General features: G+C 41.1%; 1 protein-coding gene across 2 annotated transcripts in view; it reads right to left on the reverse strand.

Annotated features, from left to right (window-relative positions):
* The window catches only part of trpm5 (transient receptor potential cation channel, subfamily M, member 5), a 33,474-nt gene that overhangs the window by 1,154 nt on the left and 14,580 nt on the right, over positions 1-17,740 (reverse strand). The window contains exons 12-25 of one of the 2 annotated variants that reach the window (XM_078945021.1): positions 16,656-16,799; positions 10,651-10,774; positions 10,321-10,466; positions 9,617-9,729; positions 9,438-9,539; positions 7,163-7,418; positions 3,797-3,915; positions 1,895-2,027; positions 1,632-1,806; positions 1,339-1,507; positions 1,073-1,251; positions 865-997; positions 181-253; positions 6-96 (exon numbers count right to left, since the gene is read on the reverse strand). In XM_078945021.1, the coding sequence (XP_078801147.1) occupies positions 6-96; positions 181-253; positions 865-997; positions 1,073-1,251; positions 1,339-1,507; positions 1,632-1,806; positions 1,895-2,027; positions 3,797-3,915; positions 7,163-7,418; positions 9,438-9,539; positions 9,617-9,729; positions 10,321-10,466; positions 10,651-10,774; positions 16,656-16,799 (1,957 nt within the window). Of the gene's footprint in view, positions 1-5; positions 254-864; positions 998-1,072; positions 1,252-1,338; positions 1,508-1,631; positions 1,807-1,894; positions 2,028-3,796; positions 3,916-7,162; positions 7,419-9,437; positions 9,540-9,616; positions 9,730-10,320; positions 10,467-10,650; positions 10,775-16,655; positions 16,800-17,740 lie in introns of both variants that reach the window. The other variant, XM_078945022.1, reaches the window with a different exon arrangement.

Genomic DNA, 17,740 nt, shown 5'->3' on the forward strand with positions numbered 1-17,740 from the left:
CTCACTTGGAGCTTTTGGAGCATCTTTGCCGCATTTGAGCGTGCTCTGAGCGAAGCACTCAGCCATCCAAGACAGGACCTCACCACAGTATCTAACCTGGGGGGGGAGGGGCACAAATAACCTAGAGTTCCTCCTGGAAGTTTTCAGACCTCTGAGCAGAAATTTAAAAATGTGGTTTACTTGAGCTTCCATGGATCCCAGTCGCTTCTCTTGGTCTTTATATCCACCAATAATCTTCAGCAAACTCTGGACCCTTGATTGCAGTTAAAACTCGATTAACTTCATCCTCAATCTTAAAGTCTTTACCTTCTAACAAATGACTTACAAACTGTTACATGGCATGTTTTAAGCTACATTCACAGGAACGCTCATTTAAGCGACCACTTCCAAAGAAAGGTCTACGTAAATGTGACGTCCGCGCTCAAAACTCTTGCATTCTCACATAGCTACACGTATTTATTAAGACTGGTTTTATGCTCTATGTGAAAAACGTATTGAACGCACATTGAAAGTGAAACCAGATCGACTAATCAGGGACTATTTGGTAGAAAAAGCCTGGAGCGAGATCCACCAGATTTTGCACCACTTCGACATTTCCCACCAAGCCTCCTCCAACTGTAGGTGGCAGATATGTGCCAGTAAGCAATAGAAAAGGCAAAGAAGAATAAGCCCCTCTCTGCTTGTCCAATGTGAACACCGTATGCTGAAAATGTGTTTAAGAATTTGTGAATTCTTAGTGTGTTCTTCAACACGGGTCACATGCCTGGTGTCAGCTTAGCATCACTGGTTACAAAACACTCCATATGAAGAAAATCCAACAGGAGATTTTCTTTTTTGTATGTGTGGAACAACGGAAAGGTTTACTTTGACGAAGTACTCTTGAGCCTCTCTTCGCTGCTCTCCCAGTGCTGGCGCTCCAGTTTAGCGAGGTAGTTCTCTTTTTGCACCGTCTCCCATGTTATTAGCCTCTGGTCTAGTCCTGCTGGCATCTCTCTCTCTGAAAAGACGTCAAGAAAATAAAGGAAACAATAAAAACGTTGCAAAATAAACCAACCTTAGTTAAAAGCCCTACCAAGATGTTCTTGCTTGGGTTCAGGCCGTTTGAGGAGGCTGAGGAAGAGCTGGGACAGGTGGCTAATGATGATGAAGGGTGGCGCCAAAGCTGGACGGCTGTAGTACTCTACGATCAAGTTGTATCTCTGAAACTTCCAGAAGATATCGGTGTTGCCCTGAACTACCTGAAAGGTGTAGCTGGAAAAACAAATGTTTAGAACCAAATACATTATTTCAGTTCATTTGACTTTGGTACGGCTTCCCAGATCAGCAGCCCTGACTGACCTGAACATGGCGATAAGGAGGTTGAGAAGTAGGACGTTGGTGACAAGTAGGAAGATGACCAGCAGCAGAATAACCAGCCAGTTTGCATAGATATTAGGGCACGGCGGCAGCAGTCCCATGACTATTTCATTTGAGTCATCGGTGCAGTTAATTTTAGGCATTCGGGCAGCTGTGGTCCAATTCACAAGAGATTATATAAGTGGAGAAGACGTAAATACATTCAGGCCAAAAGAAGGTTATTTGTGAGTGAAAAATTACAAAATGCAAAGGAAGCTCCTCAAGCTGTAAATTACCATCTATTTCCTCCAAGGGTATTTGACCAAATATGTGCAGATAGGGACGGTACAAAGCTCTGCGAAACACCCAGTCAATCCTGGGATCGTTGGGGTGGAGAAGCGCCTGGGTGGCCACTCCGTAAGCGATGAGCCACACACTCAGGAAGAAGAGGAAGAAGAAAACGTCCTTCATCTACACAAGAGATCCATTTTAATGACTGGTCATTGGATAGTGAAATAGAATCAATATTTTTAGAGACAAAGTTTTCCGTTTTAACCACCATTCTCTCCACAATGATGATCTTGGGTCCCAGCTGCTTATGAATGGCGAAGATGTGGATCAGACGTAGGGTGAATACCATGAAATCTATAGCCAGAACGGTCCTTCCCGCCTCATAGGTGCCAGCTGCCATTCTGGAGGATTCAAAAGAGCAAATCTTTTTTGTGGCTTCATTGTGTCTATCACTTCTTCTCTTTTTGAGACACCACCCTCATAATTCCTTATGCCTTAGTCACAACTGCCCTTACAGGTGGATCTGGGCTGTCCGCGGGCAAAAAAAATAGACAACCCTGTACAGAGCACACAGAGGGCCCACCCGAAATTTGAGGTTGTAGACCAGTCGCTGAGCCTTACCCCGAATTTACACTAGTCCATCTGCTGTGTGTCTCCATTGCGCCGCGTGAGAAGTCTGTCTCATGACTGTCAGTTAATTTAATAATAATAATGGATTGGATTTATCTGCGCTTTTCCAGACGCTCAAGGCGCTTACAATGTGTCCATTATTCATTCAGTCTTCAGTCATACTTGGTGATGGTAGAGGCGTGGCTGCCAGTTCGCGCCTACGGTCCCTCTGGCCATCACCGGGATCATTAATGCACATACATGCTGGTAGGCAGTAGCGTCAAGGGTCTTGCCCAAGGGCCCTCACAATTTACATTGACTCCATTGCTTCTGGTCCATCCCCCCTAGCTCCAGGAGCAGTGGTTTGTCCTGTAGCTCGTCCTGCTCTCTTCACTCATCCAACCCCTAAACGATCAAACCCCATGCCCTCTCCTTTCTTGTGAAATACATGTTTGTGTCATGTGTTATGTCATTTTGAACCTCCACAAATAAACTTTTGCTGTCCTTAGTGGTATTATCTGTGGTCTTCACGTCAGTTAAGATAAAAATTAAGATAAAAGATAAAAATTAAGCCTTTTAAAGTTTTATTTTGAAAGTACACCAGAAGTTTTTATTTTGAAATCCCGACCTGTTTCCTGTTTAACTGGCTTTTTTGCCACAAAATTGATCTGTCGATGAACTGGAAATAAAACTCCTGCGTAAAGCTTGCGTTGTGGTGCGGAGGGACGAACGTGGAACGCAGACATGACCGAGGCGATGTAAACATTCTGATTGATCAATAAACATTTTATTTTTCTGTGTTAACAGAGACGAAACACAGACTGACCAGTGCCAATCAGCCTTTACAGCAAAATTTTCATTTTTTTTTTCTTCAGGCATGCTGTAGATGACAGATTGTAGTGAACACTTATCCCCTGTGCTATCCTAGGCACTTTAACATTGGGAGTTGGGTCATCTAGACCCACTAGACAGTAAGATGAACCTTTTTTCTTCAATGATTTGTGATCTTCACTGGTGTCTATGGATTACATGAAATCTTTCCACTTTTATCCACCTTTGTCATCAAGAGTGCCTAATAGCACAAGGGTTAAAACCAACTTAACAGGACTAGGGAGATGCTAAAGCACTAAAATGGAGAAACAATTCTTTTTTTAAATTCTCCAAGAGCGTGACATCTCTAATTGCCGTTGGCAACTGATTCCATAGCTGAGGGGCCAACACAGCAAACGCACGGTCTCCCCAAAACCTACGTTTGGTTCTAGGACCATTAACACAAACTGGTCGGTGGAACGTAAGGACTTTCTGGATTTACCTCACGAACAACAATCTTACTTTCCATTTACATGGCATCTCTTGAGGTGGCAGCACGAACCTCAAGGGAACTGCAAGACACACCTCTTTATAATCCTCCATGGGCCCAGACAACCCAAAAACCTGCCGCATCTGTACAGGTGTGGCTAAGTCATTAGTTTTCCCCCATCACATAAACTCAGATTTTCCACAGAGTCTTTACATTATTTGAATAAGTCATGTTAATGATTACCATCAGACATTATTTTACCTGCAAGAAACTCCAACCACAAAAAGTAAGATGGCCACCATGTCACACTTGTTCCAGTTGTCCTCCACATAGAGCTTGAACTTCTTTATGATGTTCATTTCCTCATCAGTGAAGAAGCTCTGTATCAAGAAAAAAAGTTGATCAAACTATCAAGAATCTAACAAAGTACTTTGCTGTCATGTCACTTTCAAACACACCTTCAGAGACACACAGAAACTTTCCAAAAAATTAGAATATCATGAAAAAGTGTATTTACTTCCATAATTCCATTCAAAAAATTAAACGTTCATAGATTATAGATTCTGGGCCTACAGTTTAATTGGTTTCAAGGCTGAATCAAAATTTTCCCCCCACCTCTACGGCTTCACCCTAACCCTACATTCAGCCCTCAGAAACAGAGAGTTATGGAAATGTGGACGTCACTCGCACTTGATGACATCATCAATACTTGTCAGTCATTCACATTAGAGCAGTGTTTTTCAGTTGGTGATTGTCCTCATTAACTGATCTAAAAACATTTTTCATCTCCAGGATATTAGCTCTGTGTTCATCCAAACAGGCCCTGATAAAACACTGAGTAGTTAGGAATAGAAAGATCATAAAATACTTTTTTCTTTGTGTTTATTTGATTCTATTAAAGACATTTTGATAAGAATGACGGTACAGCGATTTAGCCACAGCTTTAGCTGTTTGCGGAAAAGTCCCGCCCCTTTAACTGTCTCCACCAATCATTCTTGGAGGCTGAATCATACGTCATCAGTCTGACCGATCAGAAGTGGTTAAAGTCTTCCCTTCCTTGTTCTGACTTAGCTCATAAAGTCTCTCAGTTCCAACAAAAATACCAGCTAAAGCTCGTCTTTAGCGGTGTAGCTTTCCACAGAATCCGGTGTCAGACCGTGGAAACAGTGGACAAAACAATGAAGCTCAGAGAAGCGAGTCGGTCTGCCCTTTTGCAGCAGTTTTCACACTACATCTCCCATGATGCATTGGGTTAAAGTGACAGTGTCTTAGCGCACAATGAGTCTTTCTTGTTAAACGTCTTGAAAACACAACGAACACACTTCAAACAGTTTTTAAATTTTCTAACTTAACTTTTATTACATCTTTTAGAAAAAACAGCTGCAGCTTCCAGCTTTTTCTGCTACAATTATCACAGAAATGCACGTGAGATTGCAGAGGGACTGTACATCAATACAGACTATGAGTTTCCTCTTTTTTTTTCATTTTTGGATGCTGGTGTGCCGCAGGATTATTGTCAAGGTTAAAAAAAGGTTGAAAAACACTGCATGAGAGCGTGACTGCTTTGAAAATACATAACATCAGATTTATAACTTTAAAACGTCATGCTAAAACAAAAAGTCATTACTTACATTTACATGTTAACTCCTGTGCTTTAGAGCGCACCTATGTGAAGAAAAGCTTTTCTAAAACGTGAAGCAGATTTCCCTCATAGTGAAGGGATAGAGAGTACTGGGCCACAAGGGCTTCCCCCTCAAAAAACTATTTCGGACACCCCTATCCCTCCAACTGCCCCCACAATTGAAGCAATAGGGAGAAGCTGGAGGGGTAGGGGAAGAATTTGGATTTGACCAGAGTATTTATTTGTTTACATTTACATGAATTGGGGTTCCAGCTCATAAAACCCACAAACACAGGGGTCATGGTGCTGCTGGAGCCAACCCAGCTACTGTTGGGTGAAGGCAGGGTACACCTTGAACAGGTCACCAGTCTGGTGTGGAGTCACACACGCACACCTCGGAGGAATTTAGAGCCAACAATTAACCTATGAAACAGATTTTTGGACTGTGGGAGGAGGCTGCAGTGGCCAGAAAAAACCCCCACATATGAACAAAGAGAACATGCAAACTCCTGACAGAAAAGCCCCAGTTGGGATTTGAACCAGGGACTTCTCACAGAGGCGTGAGTGTCACCATCCAGCTCAAGATAATATACCTTCAACAAAAAAACAAAATAAAAAGTAACATTACAGTTTTGCTAAAACTGAGAAAATATTAGCAATTATCTTTGTGAAGTCAAAACAAACCCCAGATTTTTCAACCAAAATGGCACAAACCTTATCTTAAAGTAGTAAGAATTATCTAAAAAAAATAGCTAGATTTTAAATGTTTAAAAATAGATTGGAAATGTGTCTGTAATTTTGCAACAGTAATCATTGGACAGAGAAGTCTAAAGTTATGTTCACCCCGCCCCCAGCAACCTGCGTTCAACTGAGCGCTTTATTGAAAGGTCTATGTAAGCGCGTTAATGTGCGTTTAAAGCTCCTGCGTTCACGTGTCACGGTCTGCGGATCTATTTACAAAACGTGCAGCCATTCAACATCCGTTAGAAGTTAAACTAGATCAAACTTTGTCCAATCAGACTTCGATTTGGTAGTGACGCACGGATGTGCCAACAATTTGAAAATTGATCATGGAGGAGAAATTAATAATTGGGGTTTGTACCCGGCTGGAATTCAATGACACCAAGTCTTTCACATATTGGAGTAGAGCTGTGATGGTAAATGACGGGAAGCAGATTTACAAGATTTACGCCGCTTTGACATTTTGCACCAAGCCTCTACCAACTGTAGGTGGCAGACATGGGCTAGTAAACAGTAGAAAAAGAAAACAGAAGAAGAAGAAGCCCCTCCCTGCTTGTTGAGTGTGAACACCATGGGCTAAATGAGCTTAAAGTAATTTCAATGAACGTTTCAAGTCAGCTCTCAAGCACAGCAATGGAGGGATACTGGTTTGGGGCTGTGTTGCAGCTGTATATGCTACTAATCAAATATGAGACCATCTGCATGTATTTTAAACTGGATCTTGTGGTTGTGAATTGGAACAATACTCACATTGAACAGAAGGAAAACAACAAATGAATGGACAGATAGATAAATGGATGGATCCATGTCCTTTGAAGGTTAAGTAGCTGTAATCTACCTGCAGTGGTCTGCTTCTTCTTTACAGAATCCATTTGGCACTGACCATTTTAGAAACTGAGCTGCACACACAAACAGTCCAAAGAGAAAGCAACACTGATGGCCTGTCGGCCATATGCGCATGTAGGCTACTGGGCCCAGGGGACACGGGATCACCACGATAGACGATCTGACCCGGCTCGCTGAGGAGCACAAATCCAGAGGGGCTAACGAACCCTTACAACTTAAGAAAAAATGTTCTCACTCCTGCAAATCGCTTTATCTTTTGCTCAGATATGCCTGAGTTCTCCGGAGTAACCAGACATTCATTAAAGCGTCTGCTCCATTACAATGGAGGATAAAATGTGTGACCTCAGAGTGGTGTGAGAACGCACATTTGAATAGACTTAATAGGGTCCGAAGGGGATTTTAGCTCTTCAGGTCCTCACCTGCCGAATTTCTTCCAGCACCAAGGTGAAGACCCAGAAGTAAAGCATTATCTCTGGAACTCCGGGACCTTGGGGAGGCGCTTTGAAGTCCAAAAGAAGGACGTAGGTGAAGAGGAAGAGAAACGCGAAATACATGATGACGTTGCCGAGGAACACGGTGACAGGAGCGCTCCAGAAACGGCGCCAGCGGCGGAGAAAGAAGCGCCACCACACGGAGGCGCAGCTCTGGGATGCTTGACCTCCAGGAGAAGAGTCTCTGCAAAACAAATGACTTGTCTAATAACTTATCTGAAACATTAAAAAACTATTTCTTTTTCTGTTTACTCATATTTTACCTGTTTTTTCCTCTATATTCTTAACTTCTAAAAAAGCCTTTTTACTTGTTTAGTATTTCACATGTTTAATAAAAGCAAAACCTCCATTGAAGGCTGCAAATATTACATTTTCCTGCTGTGCCGATGATACTTAGATGCATTTCCAATTAAAGGCCTTAAGAGGCATGCGAATAGAACCATTATGGACCATCTGTGAGACCTGAGAACGCAGCTGGCATTTTTTTTTCCTCATGTCTTAGTGAAAGCAAATTGAGTGTAAGCTATCTGGCTCATTTAACCACCTCTAAACAGTCAGTGGACTCTAACTTTATACCTGAAGACCGCAACAAAAAGGGAATAAGGGAATCTAAGCCAGATTAGCAGAAGACAATGGGCTGGAAATCAAGCCTATTTGAGATGAGAGTAAATAAAATTAGCCTTTGCTATTATTTTACTTAACTTAAAAGTCCCACTCTGATCGTCTACTGATCAATTTTTAAAGCGTTCCCAGAGGTTTCTTAATTATGAGGATGCTCTTTTTACCTGAACAAAAAACCTGTTACTGTTTCTGCAGAGCGGCAGGAGTTCATTAGGAATTTGCCTCCGAGTTGTGGCATGAATTAAGCCCCCCGCCAATTCCCATCATCTCTTTCCTGCTAGCTTACCGCCCATCACACCCCCAACCTAACATTAGCGGTGCCACAAAAGTGCCGAGCAATATTAGAGCTATCCAGCCCTATAGTTTAGATCCAGATTCCAGCCCAGACGAGGAAAACAAAACGCTTATGGATCTACTTGTATGCAGGTGGATGCATCAGAATGGAGCGGAGCAGGAAGCTGGTGGCCATGCTCATTGTAGATTCTAGATCACAAATGTTACATCCTTGTCTAGAAGTTTGTAAACGGGAGTAACATAAAGGTAAGAGCCAGTAAGATCTTTTTGATTTTGTTTTTGATTTTCCAATGATTTAGATAAAGACATCCGCAGAAATACATTTTTAAGCTAAATTCTTTTTTATATTTGTCCTCCATCAGCAGAAAAATAACACAAGAACATGTTAAAAACACCATTTGCATCATTTAACATTGCTCCTGTCTACATTATTTCCAGCCTTTCCAGATTATTTCTAGATTTCTTCACTACTCACTACTTAGTGCATTATATAGTGCATTCACCATTTTGTGGAGCTGCCTGAATCTACAATCCAAAAATCCACTGCCCTAGAAACTTTTCAGAACTCTTTGCAAAACCAGTGTGCATCGATGCTCACTAGATTGACGAATATAGACCACAATGCATTGCGTTTAAACTAATATGGCGGAAAACACGGATTTCAATGTAGTTTTTTTTTTTTAGAAAGAATCCAATTTTACGTCAATTGAACAGAGTGGATTCATAAATATGTCTTTGTAAAATGTTCATATTTATTAGGTTTTTTACTGTGATGTCATATTTCTCATTGATAAAAAAAAATAAAAAAAGTAGTGAGCATGGTGTACAAATTTTTTTTTAAAATCCTGAGCACTATATGTTTTTTTAGGGAGGGAATACGGACAGAGCCTTTGACTTTCAGCTTGCTTCTTATTTAGTTTCATTGGTTACAATTATCAATATCACTTTCATTTCAGATTTTTTTGTTCTTTACAAATTACTTCAATTCATCTTCATTTTCTTTAAAACTAGAAGCACAAATACACTGAGATTAATTTTCTTTGGAGGCACAATAAACCAAATTAAAAAAATGGTTCATAGCTGAGTATTAAATCTGCCATAAACCACCAATTCATCATTGTTTTGCCTCAGTTTAGGTTCAGTATTTGTGTCCCGTTCTATCTGCTCTGAAAACTAAATGTAATCATTTTCTGTGTCAACAATCTTCTTGGCTTTCTGGAATTTTCCACCTTAATCATCGTTTCGAGAGGAGTAGTGGAGAGAGCGAGGGCGCTGATGGCAAACTCACAGGGGGTCGTCGTCATCTGTGAGCATTAAAGCCTTTTCTGTGTCCAAACTGTCCAGCTCCACAAACTGCTTGTTGCTGCTGCGATTATCCAGTTCCTCGTCACTAAAAGACACATTAGAAAGTGTCAACAGACAAACAGCAGATGACATTTGACTGGAGGATTGCTGCAGATTTGTCACCTGAACTTGATGAGGTTGGTCCAGATGAGTGGAGGACAGAAGAAGGACACCACAAGTTTGGAAATGGCTGTATCTGTCGTCATGGCGCCCCACCAGATCTTTGTGAGGAGAGCCTGGTGGGGAGTTTCAATTGTTTCACTGACAAGTGAAGGAAGCTTTCCACAAGGGGGCACCATAGATGTGTGAATATTTCAGTCTTGCCACTATAGAACCTTCTTAGAAGGCACTCACACAGAGAGTTCTTACAACAAAGAACAACGTGTCCCGCTTTCAGCAAACCACTTCCTGTGACACGTGAATTATTTGATGACCTGCAGCTGCATGCTGGATGATGCCCCCTTACATAAATCTACACCTGATGTCCTGTTTACTCTCCATAACAATTCAGCCAGACGGCATCGTCTTGGAATAATACAATGTAATTCACTCTTTACTGCTGACAGAAAATGCCGAGGTCTCTTTTAGTGATGACTTTCTAATAATAAGGACATCTCCTGGAGGGACATCCGGGGGAAACTGCAATGAAGGACATCTCTCACGGAATAAATCGGCAGGGAACGTGTTTATTCTGGCAGTCTCTTTCTGCACAGAAGGCATCAAAACTATTCTGCATCTATTGGTGGATTTTACTTGGTGTATACAATCACTAAAAGGAGCAAGATGGCTGTATGCCAGAATAGTAAACGAGAGCGTCTACATGTTACCTGAACTCCATCGTGGGCAAAGAAGGATTTGGCATCTGCCTCAGTTGCCAAGTTGAGTACCGTAGATTTGCTCCAGCAGTGAGTTCTCCTCACGAGCAAAGCATAAGCCCTGTCTTCACTGTTGGAGTAACACTCTCCGAAGACATCTGGTGCAATAAAAACAGTCCACACATAAGCATCTTTTGCACACGCAGATTGCACTTTTGACCAATGAGATTTGACCATACATATCCGAGGACATGTTGGCTGGAGGTCTGCAGAGGTGTGCTTGACCTGTGTTTGCTCTGAGCACATCTCCACCTTTTGTCATCTGACAGTTAAAGCACTCACCAAGGGCAAACTGCTCATACTTGGCTTCCTTCATGCTGCGCGCAGACTCTGCCTCAGATTCCAGGCGTGCCATCTCTTTCAGAATCTTACAACCTGCCAGCGCTGCCGCTACTGCCTCGGGGCCCTGAAGGATTAAAAGAAAGCTGTATCCAAGAAATAGGGTCTGGAAGAGAAAGCTGGTGCTGAAATTTGGAGAGCTCCGTTGTTTGCATCCCAATGATTGCTCCATGAGATAATATATGAAACGTAGGGGTGTCACAATTCTTTTTAAGGATTCAATTTATGTAGTTTTATATCAGAATACAAACTGAACATTATTAGAACATTCTGGATGGTCACGTCTTTACTAAATTCAAAGTGTTTCTACACATTGGACTGGAATGATGGTTTGATGATTTTTTGATGGCGTCACATGTGAGTTGTCCGCTGTGATAATGACATTGAAATAAACCTACCTTACCTCAACCCAAATGGTATTTTCCAAAATTTATACAATCTTTTTTATTTATTTTGAAAAAATGTTACAATATTTAGGTCAATTCCATTAGAAACAGATTGATCTGGTTGGATCGTAGGCTCATGTACTGAATAAAAACACAAACATTTTCGTTGTTGCTCCCATTTGACATGAGATGAACTCAAAGATCTGAAACATTTTCTACAAACACACAACAACCATTTCTCTCACATATTGTTCATAAATCTGTCTAAATCTGTGATGTGGAGCTGAGATAATGTTACGGGAGAGAAGGGAAGTACCCAGGCGCAGAGAGGAGAGGAGGCAGGAGGTTGCAGGGGAACGGGGGCTTTAATAAACAAAACTAAAGATACCAAACCAAAACCACTGCATACAGCAGGCTAGAGACTCGAAACATGAAAATACAGAAAACGCTCAAAACCAGGGAACAGCACAATTACAAACTATCGACCAGCACAGACAAAGGAGACACAGGTGAACACAATCAGGCAGGATGGGGAACCAAAGTAAAACTCACAATAAAAACAAAACAGGAAACCCTACAAAATAAAACAGGAAGTGAACTGAAAACATCACAGAACAAAAAGGAAACAAACCACAAGGGCAAAGAAACAGAAACCGTAACAGATAATCCATCCCACCTCACAGGTGAGCCATATCAAGATGCTGATTAACCCTTGTGCTATCTTAGATGACCCCACCCTTACTTTGACGTGTTCTCCCAACCATGACAAAGGTGGATAAAGGTGGAAAGATTTCATGTAATCCATGGACACCAGTGAAGATCACAAATCATTGAAGAAAAAAGGTTCAGAGCACTGTCTAGTGGGTCTAGATGACCCAACTCCCAATGTTAAAGCGCCTAAGATAGCACAAGGGTTAATCAGGCTATTGCTTGTGGTGTATGTAGGGCTTTTTGAATGCCACAGGGTGCTGAGCATTATCCTGCTGCAACATGAGCTGACGTTCCGGGGATGTATGGCACAGTTGTAGGCCTTAGGACCTAGTCACGATATTTCTGTGCATTCAAAATGTCACCTCTGGGGATGAAGTCGATCAATTGTTACGCCCCTATTCAAAAGACAATCATTGATCCTCTGAGAAACAATGTTTTTACTTGTTTGGGGACTGTAACAATTTCAGCTTAGGGGGACATGTGCCTACTTATTTTTTTGTTATTGAGACTTAGAGGAAAAAGTACTTTAAGAAGGAAACAGAATGACTCAAGATGTTGAAAACCACAGGGGCACATGCAAACCCACATGCAAAAGCTGTTTTCATCCACACTTATCCGTGGTGTGTTTTGGTCAGTGATTATTACATGTGGCGTATTTTTCTGAGAGAAGTGGCCCACTGGGATGTATTTAGGTTTTTTTTGCCCTTCCGATATGGTGTGATCCTTTATGACTTGCCATTAAAGTCACAAAAATCACCCTGTAATTTCTGGGCTCAAAAGGAAAAATCTAATCATTATTAGACCTCGCTATTACTTGTGTGATATTAACTACACACATTTTTCTAACACTGTGTGTTTCAAGTAGAAGGAAGCCTTGATCATTTCCTTTTTCTTAACTTTTGTTCAGAAGGTATAAATACAGACTCTTCAGGAACAGAATTTGTTGTGCAAAGTAGAAAAAAATAGATGTGATTTCAACAAGTTTTGAAGGATTTTGTTCAAAGTTGTGCTTTCCCATGATCGCCTTTTTGAAGATAGAAAGAATGGAGCTCGTGGGAACTTTACAGCTAAGGGAGGCTCTTTCACACTCAAAGAAAATCTTTACCCTTACTGAGAGGTATAATCCTCGCATGGCCTTGAAGAAAATCATGTTCGGTACATTTAAATTTTTATGTTCCTGCAGCAATTGGATGGAATCCAGTTATAGATACCCTATAAGTAATACATTACAAACATCAGGACAAATGTGTAGATGTGAAGGAGTCTGTAAATGAAAAGCTACTGAAGATGAAGACTCCATTTGAAATAACGGTCTCTGTGGACAGACTCTTGCTTTTATCTCCCTGAATAGCGCTTTGTATCCATCAGGCTCTGTAATGGCATTTCCCAGTTCATTTAGAGACAGATGTTAGAAAGGAAAGTCCAAGTTTTGTTTATTCTGTGCTTTTATAAATGAAGATACTAAAGATTAAGCAATTCTTTTCATCTGCTTATTAAATAAGACTTTAAAAAGAAAAACCTTCAATTCTGACGTTATTTACAAAATGTAGATACTTTTTGGCAGAACAATAACTGTAGAACAATTTAAAGTTGTAATGTGAGTTATTGTTGTAATTGTATACGTTTCAGTATATGCCTTCGGGGATCGCAACAGCGAATCATCTTTCACAGACTTGGACAGGTGGTTGGTCAAAGATTTCTACGCCGGACGTCCTTCCTGACACTACCCTGTATTTTATCCGGGCTAGGGACCAGCACAGGGAGACCCAGACCTTGTTGCAACATATTATTAGGCAATGGTGCAAAGGGTCTCTCCCAAAGACTGATTAGCTGACCCAAGTAATTCCATATCCTGATTGACTGAACACATCTGATTTAGGTTGTCAGCATCAAGCAGTGCAGGGAGGGCTGGAAAACAGGCAGAGTTGAGGCTCTTGAGGACCAGGGTTGGCCAGCCCTGTTCTTGACAACTTTGCTAGCCCTCCTCTGACCCATTCTCCACCTGGACCAATGCTTTGTCATGGAATGGCCCTAAACCACCATCAGCATCCATGGTCCGGGCTTATCCAACCAGCATGAGAGACGTCATCCGCCCATAGCCTAACTGCCAAAAGCTATGGACTTATTTCATGCAAATCTTTTGTTTCACAAACGTTTTATTTATTTGCATTATCAAGTTAAACATTGTGTTTTACGTGAATACGTGGTTCTAAAGTTACCCACTCATAAATTTGAAAAAAAAAAAGTTAAAAACTAGTAAGAGGAACCAAATGTCTGCTGAAATGTAGAAAATGGGATCTTGTGATGACTTTCTTGATCTTTCATTAGTACTAAGTTTTTAAGGGATTTGAAACAGTTCTATTTGATCTAATCTAAATATGTGATGGTCTACTGTGTGGGAAAAACCAAATAACAACAAAAACAGCTTTCTGAAGGAGCTGAATAGTGTCAGAACAGGCTGAATGGAATTTGCTGAAAGCTTGGTAAAATGTTACATGCCAAAGAATCAAATGAGTATTGGTATAAGAATGGTCACTTAGTCCTGTAGATGGACCCAAGTGGCAACAGAACAAGCTTGAATTTTCTGCCCGAGTGAGGCTTGTCATTTGTGTGGCTTCTGTTTTGAGCTTGTGAGAGTAACCCTTGTGCTATCCTAGGCACTTTAACATTAGGAGTTGAGTCATCTAGACCCACTAGACAGTGCGCTGAACCTTTTTCTTTAATGATTTGTGAACCTCACTGGTGTCCATGGATTACATGAAATCTTTCCACCTTTATCCACCTTTGGCATGGTAGGGAGAACACGTCAATGTTAGGGTGGGGTCATCTACGTTAGCACAAGGGTTAAAGGAAATGGTTCTGGATGGTTTTTGGTCTGTTTAGTTGCAGCTTCAAAGTCTAAACCATGGTGCCATAACCTTTACTGAGAGACAAAACAACAAGCCATGTTGTACTACAGTGACCTAGGAGAAAGTGTTTGACCTGAAATCGGGGAATTTGGGGATGAAATCGACTGCAGGTTAAAAAAAGTACCCTTTGCCTCCCTGCTTTACTTTTAGGGGGTAATTGAGGGGTTAAATATTGAATGCAGTCAGGACTAAAGCTCACTCACATTTGACATTAAAGACCAGCTAATTTTGACTTTGTTTCATCAGACTCAGCCTTACTTTATTTCATCTAACAAGTGCCACCATTTATTAAATTATTTGGATCTCTTAAATACCACATTTTCTGACCTAAAAGTCACAGTTGAAAGCCTTATTTTTTTATCACAGCACAGTGTGCCTTAATTTCTGGAGCTGCTTATTAATTTAATTAATTCTGGCTTTGTTTCCTGATGTTGAAGCGGTTATAAGAGAAATACTGCGCTCTGTCAAAATGTTTGGTTAGGTGTTACTGTGAATATGCTAACGTCGCTGACATGTAGCAATGTCAGACTGTGTTACAAACAAGCTTGGGAGTTAGCATAGTCATAGTTACATTAGCTTTAGTGGTCTCAGACTGTTTTTTAATGTGTTGTAAACAACGTTGGTAGTTACAGGTATTCTGAATAGGCTAGCATGGCTAATGTGGCTAACCTGTAGCGTTGTTGGACTGTGCTTTTTTGCACCGTGTTACTACCAAGGTTGGGAGTTAGCGTAGTCACAGTAAAATTTGCTTTTAGTGGTCTGTTCTTTTTTTAAGGTTACAACAAGGTTCGGAGACACAGGTATTCTGAATATGCTAATGTGGCTAACATTTAGCGTGTTCCAAATAAGTTCTATAGTTAATGCGAACACTGTTAATTAAGTCTGAATGACTGATGGATTTATCTCTGACTCTTTTTCGCTTAATGGGCCTTATAGTACTGTGCGCCATATACAATATATGACACGACAGTGTGCCTTATGGTCCTGTACGCCCTACACTGCGGATAACCTGGCAAGTTAAGGTTAATGTGTATTTTTAGCTTAAACGTTTGTTGTATATTTAATGCTAAATAGCCTTGTTTTAGATCTAATAAGAACTATTTTATCATGTTGTCATGTCGTGCGTGAAGTAACAATGCGAAAATGGGAGCTGGATACCGTCTGAATACATGAGCTTATGCTGGCACAAGCCTTTCATTTAGGAATTATTGTGAAAAGACTTTCAACATGAAAGATACTTCAAACAATCTAATTATGAATGCATTTCTTCAGGCCTCAGTCTGAGTGGTAAAACCATTTTCAGTGTTAGGTGTACATACACTTTCATGCAATTACCATAATCTTGCGGTAATATCTGAAGACGGAGGAAGGAAGCGCGTGAGAGTGACCGGCTCGGGGTGTTAGTGCCATCACTCTATGTAAGTCAGAAAAGGGCAGCAAAAATATCGAACGTGTCAAAAAGAAATGCCCAAAAACAAAGAGCAACCGTTATTGATTGTTGTCGTGTGAACTATTCATAAGTCATCAATCCGGTGGGAGTGTATAATTACTTCTGCTGGAGCCAAGAAATGCCTCCCCTATCTTACTAATGGATGACTGTTTCAGCTAGCATCATGACCTTCATTTCAGTAATGTTCCAGTTGATAAGATAGGTTTTTAACTTAGCTCACTTCTTAATAAATAAGCAGTTTGCAGGACTCTTTTATCTGGGGTGACATTTCCAGACGAAAGGCTGACCTACACCAGTTTCATGCTGGCTGACATCACTCGTGTCTCATTAAATCCAAAGCACAAAGTATTATCAAAAAAGTCCGTCCTCCTTTATTTGGCTTGTAGAAGACACCCCCCCCCTCCCCCCATCACATTTAGTCTAAGTAAAAGGCAAAGTGCTGATACAGTAAGAGCTTTAGTTTATCAGAACAAAGAAATTGAAAAAACTGACCATTGCCCAGAAGTAGTTGGCCATCTGCTGCCGGTTCTGAAGGACAGCCCAGAGGAAGAGATCCCGCCAAGGATGTTCGCAGAGCTCCTCTAACTCCGGCAGGTTCTTTTGGCTTTGGAAAAGCCGACCTTTTGGTGGTTTTTCCTGGAGCACACATTCACAGGGAGATAAAGTTGACATGCTTAGATAGCGTGAGTGAATTACCTCACTCTGGGTAAGCTGGGTTCTTACGTCATTCACTATACACACCACTTATCAATTAAGCCTTCATTGTACACCAATAGCTAAATTCCCCACCTTCTATTCTCATATTTCTGCTTTTAAATTCATGGACGTTTATCTTTCTGCACTCCAGATCAGGGATGGGAAACTCCAGGAGGCCTTGAGGTAATCAGTAACTGGTTCACACGTATCCAGCCAAATAGAACATGCCAGAGCAGAGTATGTCAGAAAATCATGCTGGAATACGGCCCTCAAGTTATCCATCCCTGTTCTAGATGGTTTTGCTGGCCCCCCTCCTCCCCATTCTCCACCTGGACCAATACTATATCGTGGACTGGCCTCAACCACCATCCGCATTTAGGATCTGGAGTTTATCCATCTATGGTCCAAGCTTATCCCACCACAATAAAGGCGCCATCTGCCCAGAGCCTAACCACTAAAGATTATGTACTATTTCATGCACAAATAAATCTTTTTTCTCTCGCATTCCTAAGGTCTCTCATTGAAATAGTCTGTGCTAATTTTATTTATTTGTGACTTTTGTTGTAGAATTAGACTGAAAGAATGAATTTTTAGCTCAATGTTGTACTTTAAGTGACAAAGAATTCACCCTTTGACCCATACATAATGCTTTTCTGCATCCAGCTGCAGACACACTACTGCACATAACACACCTGATAAACCATTTAGAATCAGACCCTGCATTTGCTGGCTGGTTTGAACACATTGACAAACTGATCCACACAGGGGGACGTCCTAAGGGGCGTAGTTGGCGATTGAGAGAATAAAGGAAAAATTTGCATCACTCAGGGTGGCTTGGTGCCTGTTCCTTAAAAGAGGGATTTGCTCAACAAAACTTTAAA

The sequence above is a fragment of the Oryzias latipes genome, chromosome 3 (genome assembly GCF_053564925.1).
Source record: "Oryzias latipes strain Hd-rR chromosome 3, Olatipes_Hd-rR_3.1".
In the NCBI taxonomy this organism is placed as follows: Eukaryota; Metazoa; Chordata; class Actinopteri; order Beloniformes; family Adrianichthyidae; genus Oryzias; species Oryzias latipes.